General features: G+C 39.4%; 1 protein-coding gene across 3 annotated transcripts in view; it reads right to left on the reverse strand.

Moving 5' to 3' along the window:
- Positions 1-17,597, reverse strand: part of TRIO (trio Rho guanine nucleotide exchange factor) — a 244,292-nt gene that overhangs the window by 166,155 nt on the left and 60,540 nt on the right. For all 3 annotated transcript variants that reach the window (XM_071454088.1, XM_071454097.1, XM_071454106.1), the window contains exons 2-3: positions 9,927-10,001; positions 3,216-3,330 (exon numbers count right to left, since the gene is read on the reverse strand). In XM_071454088.1, the coding sequence (XP_071310189.1) occupies positions 3,216-3,330; positions 9,927-10,001 (190 nt within the window). The remainder of the gene's footprint in view (positions 1-3,215; positions 3,331-9,926; positions 10,002-17,597) is intronic.

The raw sequence follows: 17,597 nt of genomic DNA on the forward strand, positions 1-17,597 counted from the left end.
CCAAACTCCTTGTGGGGAATAGTTTTATATCTGTTGCTAAGTTGATATTCTGCCATTATCTTCACTTTCATTTTCCCTGCTTATATTCATGATGATTCATCATCCAGTCTTGTTTCTCCTTCACCTTAGACACAGTAAACCTACCATTTCCTAAAGCAGCAATATATAGTACCTTTAAATTTTACTCTTCAGAACACACATACACTTATTTGACTGATGATAATATTCATGTCTTTCTAATGATTGAGAGGATCCTCTAAAAAGATAGAAGATGGCAAATCGTTCTTACCTACCACTTCACAACTTTTTCAAACTGTCTCAGATTTAGAACCATTTTATCTGAGAGTTAAGAGTCTGTAGAGGAAAGACACCCGTTTATTGACAATTTCTTTTGTAACAGGATTGATTTGTGAATAGTTAAAGGACAACACAGTATTTTATGGTTGGGAAGAAAACCACATCAATCTGTTTCTACAAAATTTGAGCTCAATTTTGTTGTCCAAAAGTTGACAGACCTTACACTCAAATTCTCCAGCACTCCCTCTGAGAATGGAAAATTTAATTTCTTTTCATCAATATCTTCCGTACATTTAGTTCTTGCTACTGATCAAAACTGACAATCACCACCACCACCAGAAACTCTGCTTTTCTTCCAGCAGAATTTGCTACGTGACCTTGTAGTATGACCATAGGAAGGAAAACATTTCAAAACTAATGCATCATACCCAGCAGACTATCAAAAAAGGACCAAATGTCCATTGTTTGAGTATGAGTCACTTTCAGGGATGTGACTAATTCAAATGCCATTCTAGAGTTCATGTGGTGAGGTTTTTGGAGTGTCCAAGAGGCAGGGAAGCTTCACTGGCATATTTTACTCAGTCTTATTGGCCACAGTGCAGAAAGATAGATTATGACTGCTATAGGAGATCTGGAAAAAGTGATAACATGGGCTCCTCAGAAGGGGAAGGTTTTTTTAACTTTGAAAAGTTTAAAGCTATGGAAACGAAGAGAGAATAAACATCCCACAATATTTCAAAAAATTAGTTTATCATGATAAATGCTGGCTCTCCCACCTGCCCATAGGAATGCCAAAAATGGCAATAGCAGAAGCAAAATATATTAGTAGTAACTAACTTGGCATGCATGTAGGCTACAATTTACAATTTTCTGACCATGGTGAAAATGTTTTCTAAAATTGTCACAGAATTCAAGGAAAAAAACAACTACTGTCTTAACAATAGATCCTTCACTGAAAGGCCAAATGGTAGCAGGAGTGCTGCTCAGCCCATCCCTATCCTACCAAACTGAGGATTGGACAGGGAGTGCTTGCCACTAATTCACAAGGCATGCATCTACTGGGGTGTCCAAAGTGGTTCCTCATCGTGTGACAGTGTGGCTGTGTGCTCCATCATGGAGCCACATCACCTCACACAAGCCCAATGTCTTTTGGGCAAGGATCACAAGATTTGTTCTCGGGAGCCAGGTCATGTGTTGGTAGGCCTGAACTACACTAAAATATCTGTCCACCACTCTGTGGTGATGACATAAGTTCAGCCATATTTTTAAATCAGATAAATTGTAAAATCAGTAAAATTGTGAGATTAAGTCAACTTAAGTTTTTAGATCTCTTGCCAAACAACTGATACCTGTGATTCTTGAGCTACATCAAGTAACAGTAGTGCAACAAATAGTAGACAACCCAAAAGTTCGGGGATATTTGTACCAACTGGGACTTGTAATAAGCTAGAGTTGCATAATCAGTCCCTTAAACATGACTTGTATGAAAACATGACTTGTATGAAGTCTTACTTTTGATAAAACTCCCTTTATTCTCAAAAGTTTGCCATGCTTAAAGAGTACAAAACATGCACTAACTTTCTTTTAACTTCGTATCTATTGATCTAAGCTAACTAACATACACCTTTTGCCAGAGAAAGACTGTTTCTTGCCCTGATTATCTCTAAAAAAATTCTTGGACACATTTTGATGCATACTTATCTATTAACTTATCTAGCAACTTGAAGCTCTAGATGGCGAGAATACATCTAGATGATGTGGGATGATTTGCACAACCACTCAAATTTGAGAGTTAAAATTTCAAGCCTTCTTCCTGTTCTCCTTTCTCTAAGTCCCCCGAGTCCCCCAGTTAACTTTACAAAAAGGAGGCCATCTAATCTCTCAGACAGATGCCTTGAAGTTACTTTTATGAAACCATCTTTCTCAGTCAAAAACTGATATTGGATTATATCAAGTGCAAAGACTCTCAGTAAATTAGCCCATTACACAAACAGGGAAGATATTGTGGGGGTAACTCAGGGATGTTATCCAAGAAATTTTTTTCAACTGTAATGAAAACTGCTCCTTGTGGTTATAGACAAACAGAGTCAAGCACAGTCAGCATTGCTCCAGCCTGAAACAAATGCAGGAAGGTTCCAAGATGGACCTAAAGTCAGAGTCTTAGGATCCTTTTTGTTCCCAACTTGATTACTACAGAAAGCAAAGTTCTGTATGGAGGAACTATTTTTAGATAGACACAAAATACATAACTTTTGTTTGATGTATCTCATATATATACACAACTGTATATATATATATATATACATATGGGAGTGTATATATGCACACACACAATAGCACAGGATTTGACTTCTGCCAATTTGTTTAAACAGCTCAATTCATAGGCTGAATTGCTGATAATGGAATGATATCAGTACTTTCACTGGTGACTCCACAGGTTTATCTGAGACCTTTACAAGCAATTTCTCATACCTTTCTCCTCATTATTTCCATGTGATATCAGGACACTATGACTTATCAAATACAAATAACAGTTAGGAGTCCTGTGCTGACTGCACTCCACACAAGCCACATGGTGAAGGATGACCAGCATGCTTGTATTTATTGATGTACTGAAAGCCTTTGAGTTGTATTTGCAGTCTTCAACACAGCGACACCAATGTGGCGTGGCAGTGCCATTTCCGAGACACAAACTACTTTTAGCTAAAGCACACCAGCCCTTCTGCCAGCTGCCTTCCTTTTACAAGGCAGAGTAATTATTTCTCTTCCAGAAAGCCATTTGAAAATAGAAAATGACAAAACTTGGTATTGATTTGCTCATGTTATTAACTCGCTCAGCCTGCTATCTTGTGGGAGTACTGCAACACAATCCATTTATTTTGTTATACAGCCTTAGAGGTTAACAGGTGATCGCTTACCTAGGAATACACGCTAGATACGAAATTAGTCTTCTAAGGTCTTCTTGCCGTATTCTGTCGTGATTACTGCGAGCTGGAAATGTTAGAATGGGACCTCCACGCTTATCTCTGCCACCTGAAAAATTAAAAATGTTAGAAGACCTCACAGCATAACATAAAATTCCTTTTTGCAGAACTAGTCCTCAGTATCTACTTTTAAAAAAGTGATTTCAACTTAAATGCCAACATTGCCATTTTGAGACCAACTTAAGATTGAATTTTGGGGGTATTGATCAGCATATTGCCACAATTCCTACAGTGAGAAAGCAAATGACAAAAAAAAATGAAACAAAGAATACCCAGAGCATTACACTTGAGACATTACAGTCACCTTCAGGTTTGACTGGTAGTGTGACATCTCCAGCAATGGCACTCTGTTATGTATTTAACTTTTGACTCAGCAATTGTACGATTTAATTTAAATACAGAATTATGCTACTTTGTAGGCAAGTATTTAGGTGATATGGCAGCAGAGAGCACAGCTGTGGGAGGTGTGCCCAGGTAGAAGAGCTCCTCTGCTCAGTGACAGAGCTCAGGGACGAGGTGAGTAGGTTGAAGACAGATGGATCATTGTCATAGGAGACTCCCTTCTGAAGTGAACAAACTTCACAGTGTGCCAACTTCTTCAGGAAGCCTGCTGCCTCCCTGCACCCAAGGTTAAAGATGTGATGAGAAAGCTTCCTACCCTGGTATGGCCCTTGGGAAAAACCATTATTATTAACCCCATACTTCAGGGAAAAAGCAAGAAATTGCAATAAGAAGCCCAAGGACAATCAAGAGAGATTATGATTGAAGTCTCTCCCTGAAAGGCTTGGGATGACTGGTTGTAGGAGCAGGAGTGCTTTCTCTGTGCTTCTTGTTGCAGGAAATGATAAGGGAAGAAATGGGAAGAGCCATCAGATCAATACCTGGCTCTGAGCCTGGTGTCACTGGGACATTTTTGGGTATTCTGATCCTGGGTTGGTTTCATGACATTGAGCCTGCTGGTGACAGACGAGGTACACCGGCCTCAAACAAGGAAAAGGATTTTTGCACAGGAACTACCAGGGCTCACTGAAAGACCTTTAGACTAAACTTGATAAAGCCATGCTCACTAGGGATCAGCATGGAGGCAGAACACCAGTGTCTGAGGAATGGTGAACTAGCAAGGTCTTTCAGTCTGCCATCTCACAGGAGGTAGGAACAGAGATCCATGCAGCAGCCAAAATGTAAGAGATACAGATGTGTCAGAAAGCATGGAAGCACCTGAGAATGGTCATGTAGGAATTAGGGCTTCTGCCCCAAAAAAGGTGACAGAATTAATAGCCGGATTGAAGTGCATTGACACCAATGAACATGGCTTGGGCAACAAAGAGGAGGAGCTGGAAGCCTTTAGGCATCAGGAAAATTGTGACATAGCTGTCATCATGGAAACATGGTGGGTTGATTTGCACAACTGGGGTGCTGCAATGGATGGCTGTAAACCCTTCAGAAGGGATAGGCAAGGAAGGAGAGTTGGCAAGGTAGCCCTGAACGTTAGGAGTGTCATGACTGTCTAGAGCTTAATGACGGTGACAAGACTGTTTCGGTAAGAATAAAGAGGAAGTTTGCAGGTGATGCCAGGTTGGGCATGAGTGGATTGATGGGCCAAGCTCAGTACTATGAGGTTGAACAAGGCCAAGTGCTGGGACCTGCACTTGGGTCACAACAACCCGAGGCAGTGATACAGGCTGGGGAAACAGAGGTTGGAAGTCTGCCTAGTGGAAAAGGACCTGGAGGTGCTGACTGACAGCAGCTGAACAGCATCCAGAAGTGTGGCCAGGTGGCCAAGAAGGCCAATGGCACCCTGGCCTGTATCAGCAATAGTGGCCAGCAGAACCAGGGCAGTGACTGTCCCCCTGTATTTGGCATTGGTGAGGGCACACCTCAAATCCTGTGTTCAGTTCTTCGCCCAGTTAGTACAAGGAGGACATTGAGGTGCTGGAGTGTGTCCAGGGAAGGGAAGCAGAGCTGGTGAAGGGTTTGGAAAACAAGGCTTATGAGGAGCCTCTGAGGGAGCTGGGATTGTTTAGCCTGGAGAAAAGGAGTCTCAGGGGACACCTTATTGCTCTCTGCAACTCCCTGACAGGACGCAGCAATGGGGTGAGTGTTGGTCTCCTCTACAAGGTAACAAGTGACAAGATGAGAGGAAATTACTTCAAGTTGAACCAGGAATTGTTTAAATATCAGGAAAAATTTCTTTACCGAAAGAGTTGTCAAGCATTAGACAACTGATCGCCTGGGGAAGTGGTTGAGTTGTGACCCCTGGTAGCATTTAAAAGCCATGTAGATGCAGCACTTGGGGACATGGTTAGTGGTGGAGTTGGCAGTGCCAGGTAAAGGGCCGGAATCAAAGACCTTTGAGACCTTTTAAAGGTCTTTTCCAACTTAAATGATCTTGTAATTCAATGATTAAATTAATTAGTAGGAGAATTTACATGTATAATACTTCACACTCAATATGTAGATTGAGTGGATGGAAACTATTTAAGCATTTACTTTGTATTTTTATCCTGTTATGATTTTCAGATTCCCAATTGTCAGTTTATAGTTTTTAATTTTGTAAGCAACACAGGAAATTCTGAATCCACTTAATATATAAGGCAAAAAATCTGACGTAAATGGTTCCACTTAAATGCATTCATCTCAGCCATAAAAATACACAGGCTTGCTGTAGTCAAATAGTAAAATATAATTTTATATCCAATCCCTTGCTAGTGACAACAAAGTGTTACTATTGCTAAACACCAAATTCAAGCCCAGTAGGATGTCTTTATCAACACATCTATAATAGCACAGACAGATTCTTGCAAGCTAAATTTCACATGTATGTTTTCAACCACAGATGTGTGGACTGTTTTCTCCTGTCCCATGGAAACACAGAAAAACACTATCTTCAGCCCAGAATTTCTCATTTCAAATCAGCTTCTCATTGTAATTCCATGTTGCTAAACGAAGTTTTTCAAAAATCACTTAGAAAGGAATGCCAAGAGAAGACAAAAATAAGTATAAAAACAATAAATGATACCAGTTACTCAAAAATTCATCACTATCCTCTCCAACACAGATAGCGTGAGTTTGCCAAAGACACCAAACCTGGCTGTAAAAGTCTCTAGAGATTGTCTACATGCTCCCTGTCAGACACTAAATGAAAGTCAAAAGAGGCAAAAGCATCTTTGAATTCCATCAAGCTACAATGCCAGAAAGCAAAATTTAAAAGGAAATTCATATCTTTATCTTCCACGACCCTCTTAAGTGAGACGTAAGATGAAAAACAGAATTGTTTCATTCTAATGGAGAAAGGCAAGTATTGACCATCCTGACTCACTTGCCAAGCAGAGTTTTGAGGATTGTTACACAGCAAAAGAAGGAAAAAAAACCAAGACAGCAGCTGTAAGAGAAAGGAATGATGAATGACAAGACAGAGTCCAATGGCCAAGGTCCCTGCTGAGCTCCAGAGCCATCACTGGGCTCCAAGGCCACCAAGAGTAGTTGATGGTCTGCTACAGCCCTTAATGCTCTCTCTCCTCATTGCACCACAGGCCACTACCTTTAGATCTACCAGTTTCAACTGGTAAGCGCTACCAACTCCAGCCTCCCAGAAAAAGTAACTCAATTGCTTTGGGTGGATATTCTTTAAAAAGCAGCAGCTAGCAGGTGAAAGCGTAAGCTGAATTGTCTTTAACACTCTAAGCTTTTCAAGCAAATGCTTTGTTACATGCAGCCACCTCAGACCAGTCCTCCAGGCCTTTCCCACACTGCAACTCCTGTATCATGCAGTTTTTCAATACAGCACTTTTAAGTCATTTTGGATGCCACTTCAGTTGGCTCCAGCTCCATGTATGTCACAGAAGAAGACCATTTTTTAAAATGGTGGTTAAATTTCTCATGTATCATATCCTGAAACTTTTGTACATCAGAGACAAACTTTGTTCTACAAACTCCAGGCCTAGATGAGTAATAAATTAATACAGCCTTGATTTCAGATGAAAAGAACTTGACTATCCAGTCTTAAAACAGGTGGCAAAATTGCAAATAATAATATTTTTTAAAGTCCCTAATACTTGGGGTTTTTTCATCAGCTCTAATGACAGCTTTCTTAGGCCTCTTACAATAACTAACTCTCATTTCCTTTGTTCCTGATACTCCTGTGTCATACACAAACGGGAAAGTTAAAAGCAACAATGCATGAGGCATCAGTGGGAATTTCCTGTCTTGCAATAGTTGTTGTCCAACTAAACCACCTATTAATGTTTAACAAAAACATACTACACTACTACTGCTTTCATCAGTAACACTTCCATTTTAATCCATTTCCTTTGATATACTGCCCCACCCCACTATTGAGATATTCTGTTTATGCCAAAGTGTGTCACACAAACATCTATCTGATAACTCACGTGAGTCACCTAACACGCATCATTTCTGTCTAGTGCACATCACTAACAGCAGTATTCTCAATGGCCTCCAAATGGCACTAAAATCCAACAGGCTGAGTAGTGCAGCTTTTTAAAGAAATGCCTTTTAACCTAGTTATAAAGTACTCCAGTAAAAAAAGCTAAACAGTTGCCTTTTATGGCAAGACAAGTTACCAAGGGCTACGTCCTTACATGAAACCAAGATAACTGCACCTTGTAAGAAAATGCTCTCCTTGCTTAGGTATGTGTAGAGATATGAATTATAATATTTGTACTTTGACATGTTTCAGTTTAAACTTAACACAAAAAATTATAAATATAATTATATCATTATTATTATAATTATAAATACACCAAGACTGTATTTGGACTTCATAGAAAAACCTAGAGATGTAACTGTTTCAGGTGGTAAGACATCCAATACTCAAGCAGTTTACTTCTCAGTTAGGTGAAAATCTGTTCAGTAAACCAATGAATGAAACCAAATGAACAAATATCTTTGTGTTCCCAGGTATAAAGCTTGACAGTTGCACAGCGGTTAGGTCCTAGTGGTGGTGGTACTTTTTTGGGGGAAGGGGGAGAACACACTGAAGAGTATTGTCGCAGGTTGTTGTACTTCAGGGTTTCTTAACTCATTTGCACTACTAATGTATTTCATTCCATTTGAGCTTCACTTGCAATGGAAATGTCAAACTATGGATTCTGGCAGACCAGTTCCAGCCAGTCTTGTTGCCCACAGCTGTTTGCTCCATTTTTCCATTAGGAGTTGCTACCTTCACACAAGCAACTTGGCAACCATTTATTTCTGCCAACACCTCCTCTATTCTGGTTCACAATTTATCATCTCTCCTTAAATTTATCTTCATGTTTCATTTGGCCCATTTCACTTTCACTGAATTAATGCCTTTCAGAATGTCATCTGCTTACAAATTAACATTAGAAAAACCCATCATTTTTCAGATCCCTTTTAAGGGGTCTAAACTAAGTACCAGACAACTTAAAAATTCAGAGGTTTTGGAGTAAAAACTGACTTCATTTTTGTTCAACGACATAAGACTAGGTTCAAAAAGTAATGAGGGATTGAAAAACTGTGCTTAACCCCCTTTTCTCCTCTTTCCTACTAAAAATAAGAGTTCTAAGCAAGTCTTCACCAGCACTACAATTCCCAAGTTACTATGCTACCAGGAAAACTGGTCTTGCTCATTACAATTGCCAGGAACTTTTAAGAAGAAAAAAAAGAGAGAGAGAGAGAGAAAAAAAAAGAAAAAAAAAAAGAAGAAAACAAACAAACAAAAACCTTCATCCACACACTTTTTTGCGTTGTACCTCTACTTAACTCGGCAGAGTGGACGGGATAAAGTAACATGTACTATAGGCTGTATTTGCAAGCATCAGCATCCATGCCCAGCAAATCTCTTAAAGACTACAACTGCAGGAATAATTTTATGTGTTTTAATATTTAAGACAAAAGCTTTACTTTTGTCATTCTTGAAAAATTATCCAAAAAACCACTTGCAAATATGCGACTCCCTCTAAATCATTTGACACTAAGATTATGGCTGAGAGAATGATGGTGTTTAATCCCAATAGAAAGTCACACCAAAATGCAGTTTACAAAAATAAGCACCTCAGCCCATCATTCCACCATGTAAAGTTACTTATAAAGTTATAGACTATGTTATGATACTAACTCATAAATCCCACTTTTCAATCCTCCTGCTATAACTTCTTCAGTAACCAACCAATTCAATGTGCATGCTGGAATTTCCTAAAATTACATGCTAAGTCAGTTCACAAAGAAAATACTAAGTGTGCTTCAAAAGACAGGCAACTGTAGTTCACTTCCGCAACAGAAATTTCTCCAGAATATGCTGCAGATGGGTCAATAACAAAGGCATGTCTGTAAAATTCCCCATCAGAAGAACCAGAAGTAAGAAAAGGAATATGACATTGGTACAGCAGGTTCTAAGTTGCTGTAAATAATGATGAGTGGCTAGGGGGAATGCAGGACTTAACATGACCAAGACAAAAACTAGCAATGTTCCACATTCAAGAAAACAAATGCCTCTTTTATTATGCCTTTCAAAATGCTTATGTTATGCTTCAGATATCCAACAGGAATCAGTGCTGCCATAGCGTTCCATGAATTTTGTAATGATATTTAAGCTATTTAAAATATCATTTTACATGCTACTAACAACACAGCTGGGCATTCTACAAGAGAAAATAACCATACCTGAAAGGTATGCAACTTTTTCCTTTAAAATTGGCAATACTTCCATAGCCTTCATTTCATCATTTTTGCGAAACCCTGAAAGAAGAAGAGAAGATGATTAGTCAAAAATACAGACAAGCCCAACTTCTAATTTAATGAATGCACTGAAAAACATTTACCTTTTGAATACATTCTGAATGTTATGATTACAAGAATTAAGATAACCTTACAATAAAAGTCTATCAAAAAATAAACTAAATTTTAAAGATGTATTAATGGACAAGTCATCACTTTGACCAGCTTAACACAAATAACATGGCCTGTTAGCAAGCTTCAGTAGAAAACAAGATTCCAGAATTAGCCTTCTTCATCAGTTAATAAAAACTATCATATTGATCCTGTGGCTTTTATGCATTCCAAATCCCACTTTATTTTTTTTTTTTCTTTTTTTTTTTTCTTTTTTTTTCTTTCCAGTAGGGATGAAGAGTATCAAGCTATAAGAAGTAGGTATGCTTAGAACAATTACCATTGAAAAAACCCCAAATCCCAAACCAAAACCCCCACCCAAAATCCCACAACAACAAAGACAAACAAACAAAAACACCCCAACAAAAAACCCCATCAAAAAACCCCAACCCACTCAAAAAACACAAAAAACCCCATCAAAAATCCCCAACACTATTTACATGAAATGTTTCTTAAATCACTTCTGTAAGCAGAATTTTTTTCTGCTGCCTGACAAGAACAGCATTTCACAACTGAGAGGACATCATACTAACTCTGTACACACATAGAGTATGATACAGTGCTCAAGGTGAGTGATTACAGTCAGTGTTGCAAAGCAGCACATCACCAGCTTGTCCCTCCCTCTCTGCTTCCTATTTCTACTACTCTAATTCTGTGGCCAAATTCTGAAGTTCTTCCTTCTTTGACAAGGAAGATTTGGGAAGCATGTTTTTCCATTATTTTTCACCTGTACAATACAGAATTGGTCATATTTAGGCTGATTTTTTTCATCTTACAAGAACTGGGTGACACATCTTCATCAACTAACTTATGTGTACAATCCTTCCTGGTCTGTTTGGATTCATGTGTTGTTTAAAATAATCCTATATCCAAAGAAAGTACCTCTGCTGGGGTAAGGGGGAAGCTCATTGCTTCTCTATAACTACTGAAGCACAAAAGTGCTGTTAAGAATCTTCCTCAAAAATATCCAAATGCTTCATACCCTTTGGTCTCAGGTTCTGAGCTTAAATGAAAAAGCTGTGCATTTCTAAACTAAAACTTGAAGGCATCAAACTAGTGTCATCAAGTAATATAAGACCTCTACTTCAGGGCATCCCATACATAAATTACATCAGAGGTTTTCCACTCCAGAGAGCAGCACTGAGACTCCTGTGCCAGTACAGTATCTAGTTGTGGGCACTACCCTTCAAAACAGACCCAAGCACAACACCCAAGGGACAAAGATGGTCAGGTATTTGCATGTCATCATCTATGCATCTGTTCTGCATGAAGAACTGCAGGAACATGTGGTGGCAGTCCTCAGAACACATAAAGCCTACTGGTGACAAAAGCCTACAGAATTTAAAAGCTTAGAATTACAGCAAGAGGTTTACTAGATGGCAGGAAATGTTGTAAAGGAAAGAATTGTGAACAGGTCATGGGATTGCCTGTGGAAGACTATGGCTTATCCATGACTGGAGATTTTTAAAACGTGTTCAGACAAATGTCAGCAACGGGTGCCTCGAGTTCAGCATAACTGAAGTGTTCAACCAGGGCATTGTCTCAGCACTCACAGAATGCAAACAAAAGAAAACAAAACAAATCAACTTCCAGCCAGATGTTCCCTGGCTAGTTCTTTGTTTTTTCCATGGACACCACAGACCAAAAATAATCCCAAAATTCAGTACACTTTCTAAGAAAGGCTAGACTGGGAAAACTGGTTCCTTGGGTAACCATGAAGCATGAGGGTTTCTACATGATGGACAGTATTTTGCAACTACACAGCAACTCCAGACTGGCAAAGCATGCGGGGTTTACTTTCATGTTTGCACCTAGGCTCTCAAGATTCTAAAACACAGCAAAAAGAACCTCATGCATTATTACTCTTCCAGAGAACTGGCTATGGTTATTAGCCCTTTACTGAAACTGCCTACAGTTTTGTTCCTACTACATTTCTGTTTGTTATAGACTAAAATTCTAAATAGCTTTAAGAAAAAGCCTGGGCTTAAATAAATCACCTAAAAAGACAGCAAATACCCTTTCCCACCTTGATATATTTGGGCTTCAGTTGACTGCTAAGGCATACAGGCACACTTCCAGAGTTAATGTTTTTTTAATGTGCTTTGAGCTACCCACCATAAGCTTAATACCAATTTAGCACGCTCAGCTTTCAAATCAACCATGGCAATTCTTTTTCTTTACAGTAAATTCAGAGGTAGAAAACACTTTCTCCTCACCTAAAAAGCATGCAGAAACTAGCGCCGTACTTTGCTGTCTCTCTTAGCTCAAAATTACCCAAGACACTGATGTTACCGCAATTGCTTGCTCAGATTTCTAAGCCCTTAAACTACTTCACCTCGGATGATGATGCGCAGTAGCTGCACGTTTTACTTTGCCTGTGGCATGTAAGAATCGAGAAACATTTAGCTAACATTTCTCTGACTATTAAGGGGCCGCTCAAGGTAAACACCCTAGCAAATATGTTAGTGCTTGGCTCATGTTCTGCATCTGCATATCCTTAAGGCTGACTGCCTTGGATTATCATATTCCTGCTGCTCTAAACAGTCTATTTTTATTCCAGTTCTGCAGTGTTAAAGCTTAACTGAAAAGACTGTAGGGATTACAACAGATGAAAGAATGCTGGGGAGCAAAGAGGGTGAATACGGCAGGAAAGTATCGTTTTTATCTCCAACGAAGCAAAAATAAAATAAAAACCAGCAATATAAGCAGGTCTTAAGGGCTTGGGGTGGGTCCTCCCTCCCCCTTCTCAAAGCCTCTTCTCCACAAAACATTCGTGGATGTGAGGATTTGAGGATTGAATTAAAAAAAAAAAATTAAAAGGCATTTACCACACTCAAATGAAATGCCATAAATATCTGCACCAATCTCTCCCTCCACAGCTCAGCATCCTCCGCGCCAGCCGGCTGCATCACATGTTCCTGGGGTGACGTCAGCCCTGCCGGGCCGGCGGTGCAGCTCCCGCCGCCGCGGTGCCGCCGCAGTGCCCGCAGCTCCCGCCCCGCGCACGCCCCGCGGCCAGCCCCGATCCCCGCGGCCAAGCCCCGGCCCCCACCAAGCCCCGCCGCGGCGGGTACCGCTCCCACGACACACGCTTCTCCTTTGGAAGCACAATGTGCGCCTATGGCACTTATGCTCTTCCGCCCAAAATGAGGCACTCTGATTTTAAAAGGGTTGTTTTCAATATTAAGTCCTACATCTTTTAAAGACCGTTTCAGTCTTAAACTGGAAAACCGTCCTTCATATTTTCAATACTTATTAAAGGAATACTCATTTTACAGTTTTGCATTTTTAATAGGTAGTAGATGCCCTTCTGTTGTAACATACACCCTACACGTGTTTTTGCCTAACTACCAGCAAAGAGGAAAGAAGCTCAAATTATGCTAATTAATTATTTACTTGTGTATATTCAGAAGAATAAATAACACACAATTATGTATTCCATTTCAATATAGGAGGTTCCCCCCAGTCCTCATGAAGAATTACACAATTACACAATCGCTTGAGTTATCATATACAGTTTCCTACTAAATAGAATCTTATCAAAAAACAGCTATTTAAATGCTGTATCACACAACTAAAGATCTTTACAACATGGAATCAAGAAACAGTCACCTAAACATTTTATACATTGGAAAATTAAGAAGTCTACCCCACAAGCACACCATTTTCTCTTTGCCCCCACAACTTCAGAGCCTAAAGACACCATCAATTAGCCAGATTCAGCAGACTTGTCTATATTAACCTTTTTTCTCATGCTGTATGAAGCTAAGATATTTTGCTGCAATATATAATTTTATCCAAGTTAAAAGATCCATGAAAAGACAACATTTTGGGATAGAGATATCACCCTACGAGGTTTCAGAGAAACCCTTATGAACGGCCAGGACAGCCCCTTCTCATTTGGACTGCAAGCGTTCCCAAATCCCATGGTGACAACCTGGCTGCAGAGCAGCCCGTCCATCTGTCCTGGAGGACAGAGAGTAACCCTGTGTAACATGGCCCCCTTTTGCCTAGAAATGACAGCATACCGGGAACTCAGCTGCTCCCCAGATACCCAGCTTGCTGAAACTTCCCAGAGGCACTGAAATACATCAAGAAAGTTACCTTTAGAGGGGTAACAGGAAATAGGTACTCAGTGTGGCAATTCACACAACCCAGACAAATGCAGGATTAGCCTAATGGCGAGGCTGAAGGAAACGAGGTAACTGTGCTAATCATCTTGCACTGCAAAGATCAGTAACTAGTCAGCCACACAATTCAGGAGAGCAGATAAATTATCATATGCCCATCTTTTAAGGTAACAACTTGATTACAGAACTGTGATACAAACCAACGTTGAAAACAGCTTCCCCAAGAACACTCAAGTGTTTACTTCAGGTAGCTTCAGTGATGTGCATCGTTCGGTTATGGCAAGAAACATAAAATATGGGAACAGAAATTAGGACAACAAAAAGACTCAGAAATTGAGGCTAAGAGCAGCATCTCTTAGCCAAAATGCTGACCATGCACTCGTCCATTGCTGTCACACACAACTGACTTGAAATTTTTCTGAAACTGACTTGAAATTTTGCTGAAGAAAAACACAAATGCCAAAAGGGAATGCTCTCATCCTAAAAATTCACACCCCTAATAACACAACTGCTTTTCACCTTGCAAATAAAAACAGTACCTTTGAACAGGCTCAAACAAAAAAAGCCAGACTCAACCTAGATTACTTTGATGTTTTAGGCTCTCTTTGGACTTCAGGATGACTCCCTGTCGTGTCATCTGCAGAAGGCAAGTGCCTCATCTGCCAGGCTGCTAACTCTAGCACCAGACTTCAATCCCCACCTCTTCTTTGATAGAAATCCCATGCTGAATCGAAGAAACATCTTTCAGTGAGTTATTTTCCAACAGAGTACTCTATTCATTTCAATGGACCTAATCCGATAGACTTTTTGCTCAAAAATCCACATGCTATGCTAAGATCTACAAGAAGGAAAAAAGAAAACCCACACAGAAATTGCACTCAGAACTGCTGATTACCTATTACTAGGAAACAACTGGACTGATCTAGGTTAGTCTTAAGTGAAAAGAAATATCTACTAAAAATCAAGAGATAGAACAACTTCTATGGGTGGGAAGGACACTGTTTCCCAACCAAAGCACCAATGTCCTTCATCCAGGCAAGGCAGTCATAACTGCAAACCATTCTCCACAACTCCTTGCATCCACTGGTCAGTCCCTTTGTGTTAAGCCTTATCTTGGAACAGAAAATCTCTAAAGTGTAGCTAATCAACATTTAAGCAAAAAGAATCCAATATGTTGATGTCTTTAGCATTTTTTCTGTTTCACAGCATGACTTACATCAGTGGCATGACACTGAAATCTGAGCTATTCTCCCTTTATTTGTACAACTATCTTAACTACATTTCAAGACAAATTGCTTCTTAGTTAATCAAGCAAGAAGAGGAGGGGAAAAAAAAAGAGGCACAGAGAAGCTCAAACATAATTATATTAGTGCATTACAGACTGATTAGGGTTTCATTATTTGCCCTTATTCATTCACCATATCACAAGATGATGACATCCCAGAAGATTTTAAAGATGATCTTAAATCCCAGAATCCTACAGGTTTATTCAACTTTGTTTATTAGTTAACGTTTATGATAAACCTCAGATGTAAATAACTTACATACTATGTCCCACATTTTTCAAGTATCTAGAAAGAAAGCACAAAGCAGTTTCCTATTCTCCATTTTAATATGGAGAGGCTTTAAAAATCAACCAGTGAGTAGATTTCTAAATAAGGTATTAATCAGTGAGAAATAATTTTAAACAAGACATGAGGAGATTCAACAAGCAGCCATTATAAAAACTTTAATATTCTTATTCTGAAGTTATCACAGAGAAACCAGTATAATTAAGTCAGCAGAACCATTAGATTCTTTTTTTTCAATCACATTCAGAAAAAATGATTGCTGAACTCCCTAAGTCTTTGGATTTATAAATGAAATCAGACTACTAAGACAAGGGTGATAAAGAAAACTGAACTGTCATAAGCAGCAAATGGCAAAAACCCATCTGTGAGAATGTACCCCAAAGGGGTGGCAAAGGCAAGCAAAAGGTAACTCAAGTTACTTCACTTATGCGATTACTGATAGCTTTCTTTGATTTTAACTCAAGTATTTGAAGTGCCAATTTCAGTTTTATGGTAGGCTTAACTTCTGGATGCAAGTAAAGGATTCAGAGAAAATCAGAGCTGTCAATTCACCAACTGCACTGTTACCGCTTCCCGTTATAGACATTGCCTACATGCAGTGCTGCTCAGAAATCTCACACCATCTTTCACATTGCAACAAAGCAAGAGAATTCAGGAAAATTATGGCAAATCCTGCAATTCTCCTATCTTTTCTCAAGCTCCATGAGTTTGCAGATGACCAGTTTCAAAATCATCTCAGGAACACTAACTTTTAGGTAAACCTGTTATGGCATCTTTAAAACTGCAGATCTTTCTTCCTAGAGCTAACAAGGAACTATCAGAAGGTTTTTTTCATGGCATACAGATCACTGGGCAACATTAGTAACCTTGTCATTCATCATTTATTCATTCATTTTTCTCAGTCCAGATTCTAAACTGGGGGACTTAACAAGGATACAATTTAGGGGCATACCATTGAAGTGGCATGATTTCAGAGTTGCACCAGCAGCCTTAGTCATGAGCTTACACAAAGTATTCAATGTAATCATTTAATGTTAAGATCCTAGTACTGAATTCAAAGCAACTCCAGCAGTACACCTTTGACTCCCTCCAGCTCTGATCAGGCTAAAGACCCACTCATTAAAAAACATTGTACCTTCAAACTCTGACTTTAATCACAACAGCTCACAGAAATGTCCCTCCTATTCCCATTTTGTTTTGCATTCTATGCACTCTCTATACATGCTGTGGGGAACTGCACCACATCTGTACCCAGTTGGTATGCAGTGGCAACCAGGACCTCACAGAAGCAGACAGCTAAGAAATTGTCTTGAAATAAGAAAATGAGATTCATTAGAAGGTTACTAGCTCTAAGTCACTTTCAGGTTTTGGCATATTTGCTAAGCGTTAAGAGGTTCTCTCTTACCATTTTCAACAGCTCTCTGCTTTGTCCTGACAGGAGGACACACCTCCCATCTCCACAAATTATGGGAGAAGCACAATGTCATGTAGAGAGATGTGGGCCAAGAGAAGACTGCTAGTGTAGTGACAGCAAATACTCAGACAAGATCAACTTCACAGACTGAATAACCTTGCTTCTCTTGGAAGCTGGCATACTCAGCTATTCCTCAGTTAGGAGCAATTACCAGGAAATTAGTGACTTCAGGTGTATGCTGAAAAACCTGATGAAGAGCTGTCTTAGGAATCTAAGTTAAGGAAAATTCCAAATGCTAAATCATTGCTAAAAATCTGTGATTTCCTTTTAA

This window comes from Agelaius tricolor, unplaced genomic scaffold (genome assembly GCF_023055355.1).
Source record: "Agelaius tricolor isolate 1412-34295 unplaced genomic scaffold, bAgeTri1.0.p SCAF_2, whole genome shotgun sequence".
NCBI classification, from domain to species: domain Eukaryota; kingdom Metazoa; phylum Chordata; class Aves; order Passeriformes; family Icteridae; genus Agelaius; species Agelaius tricolor.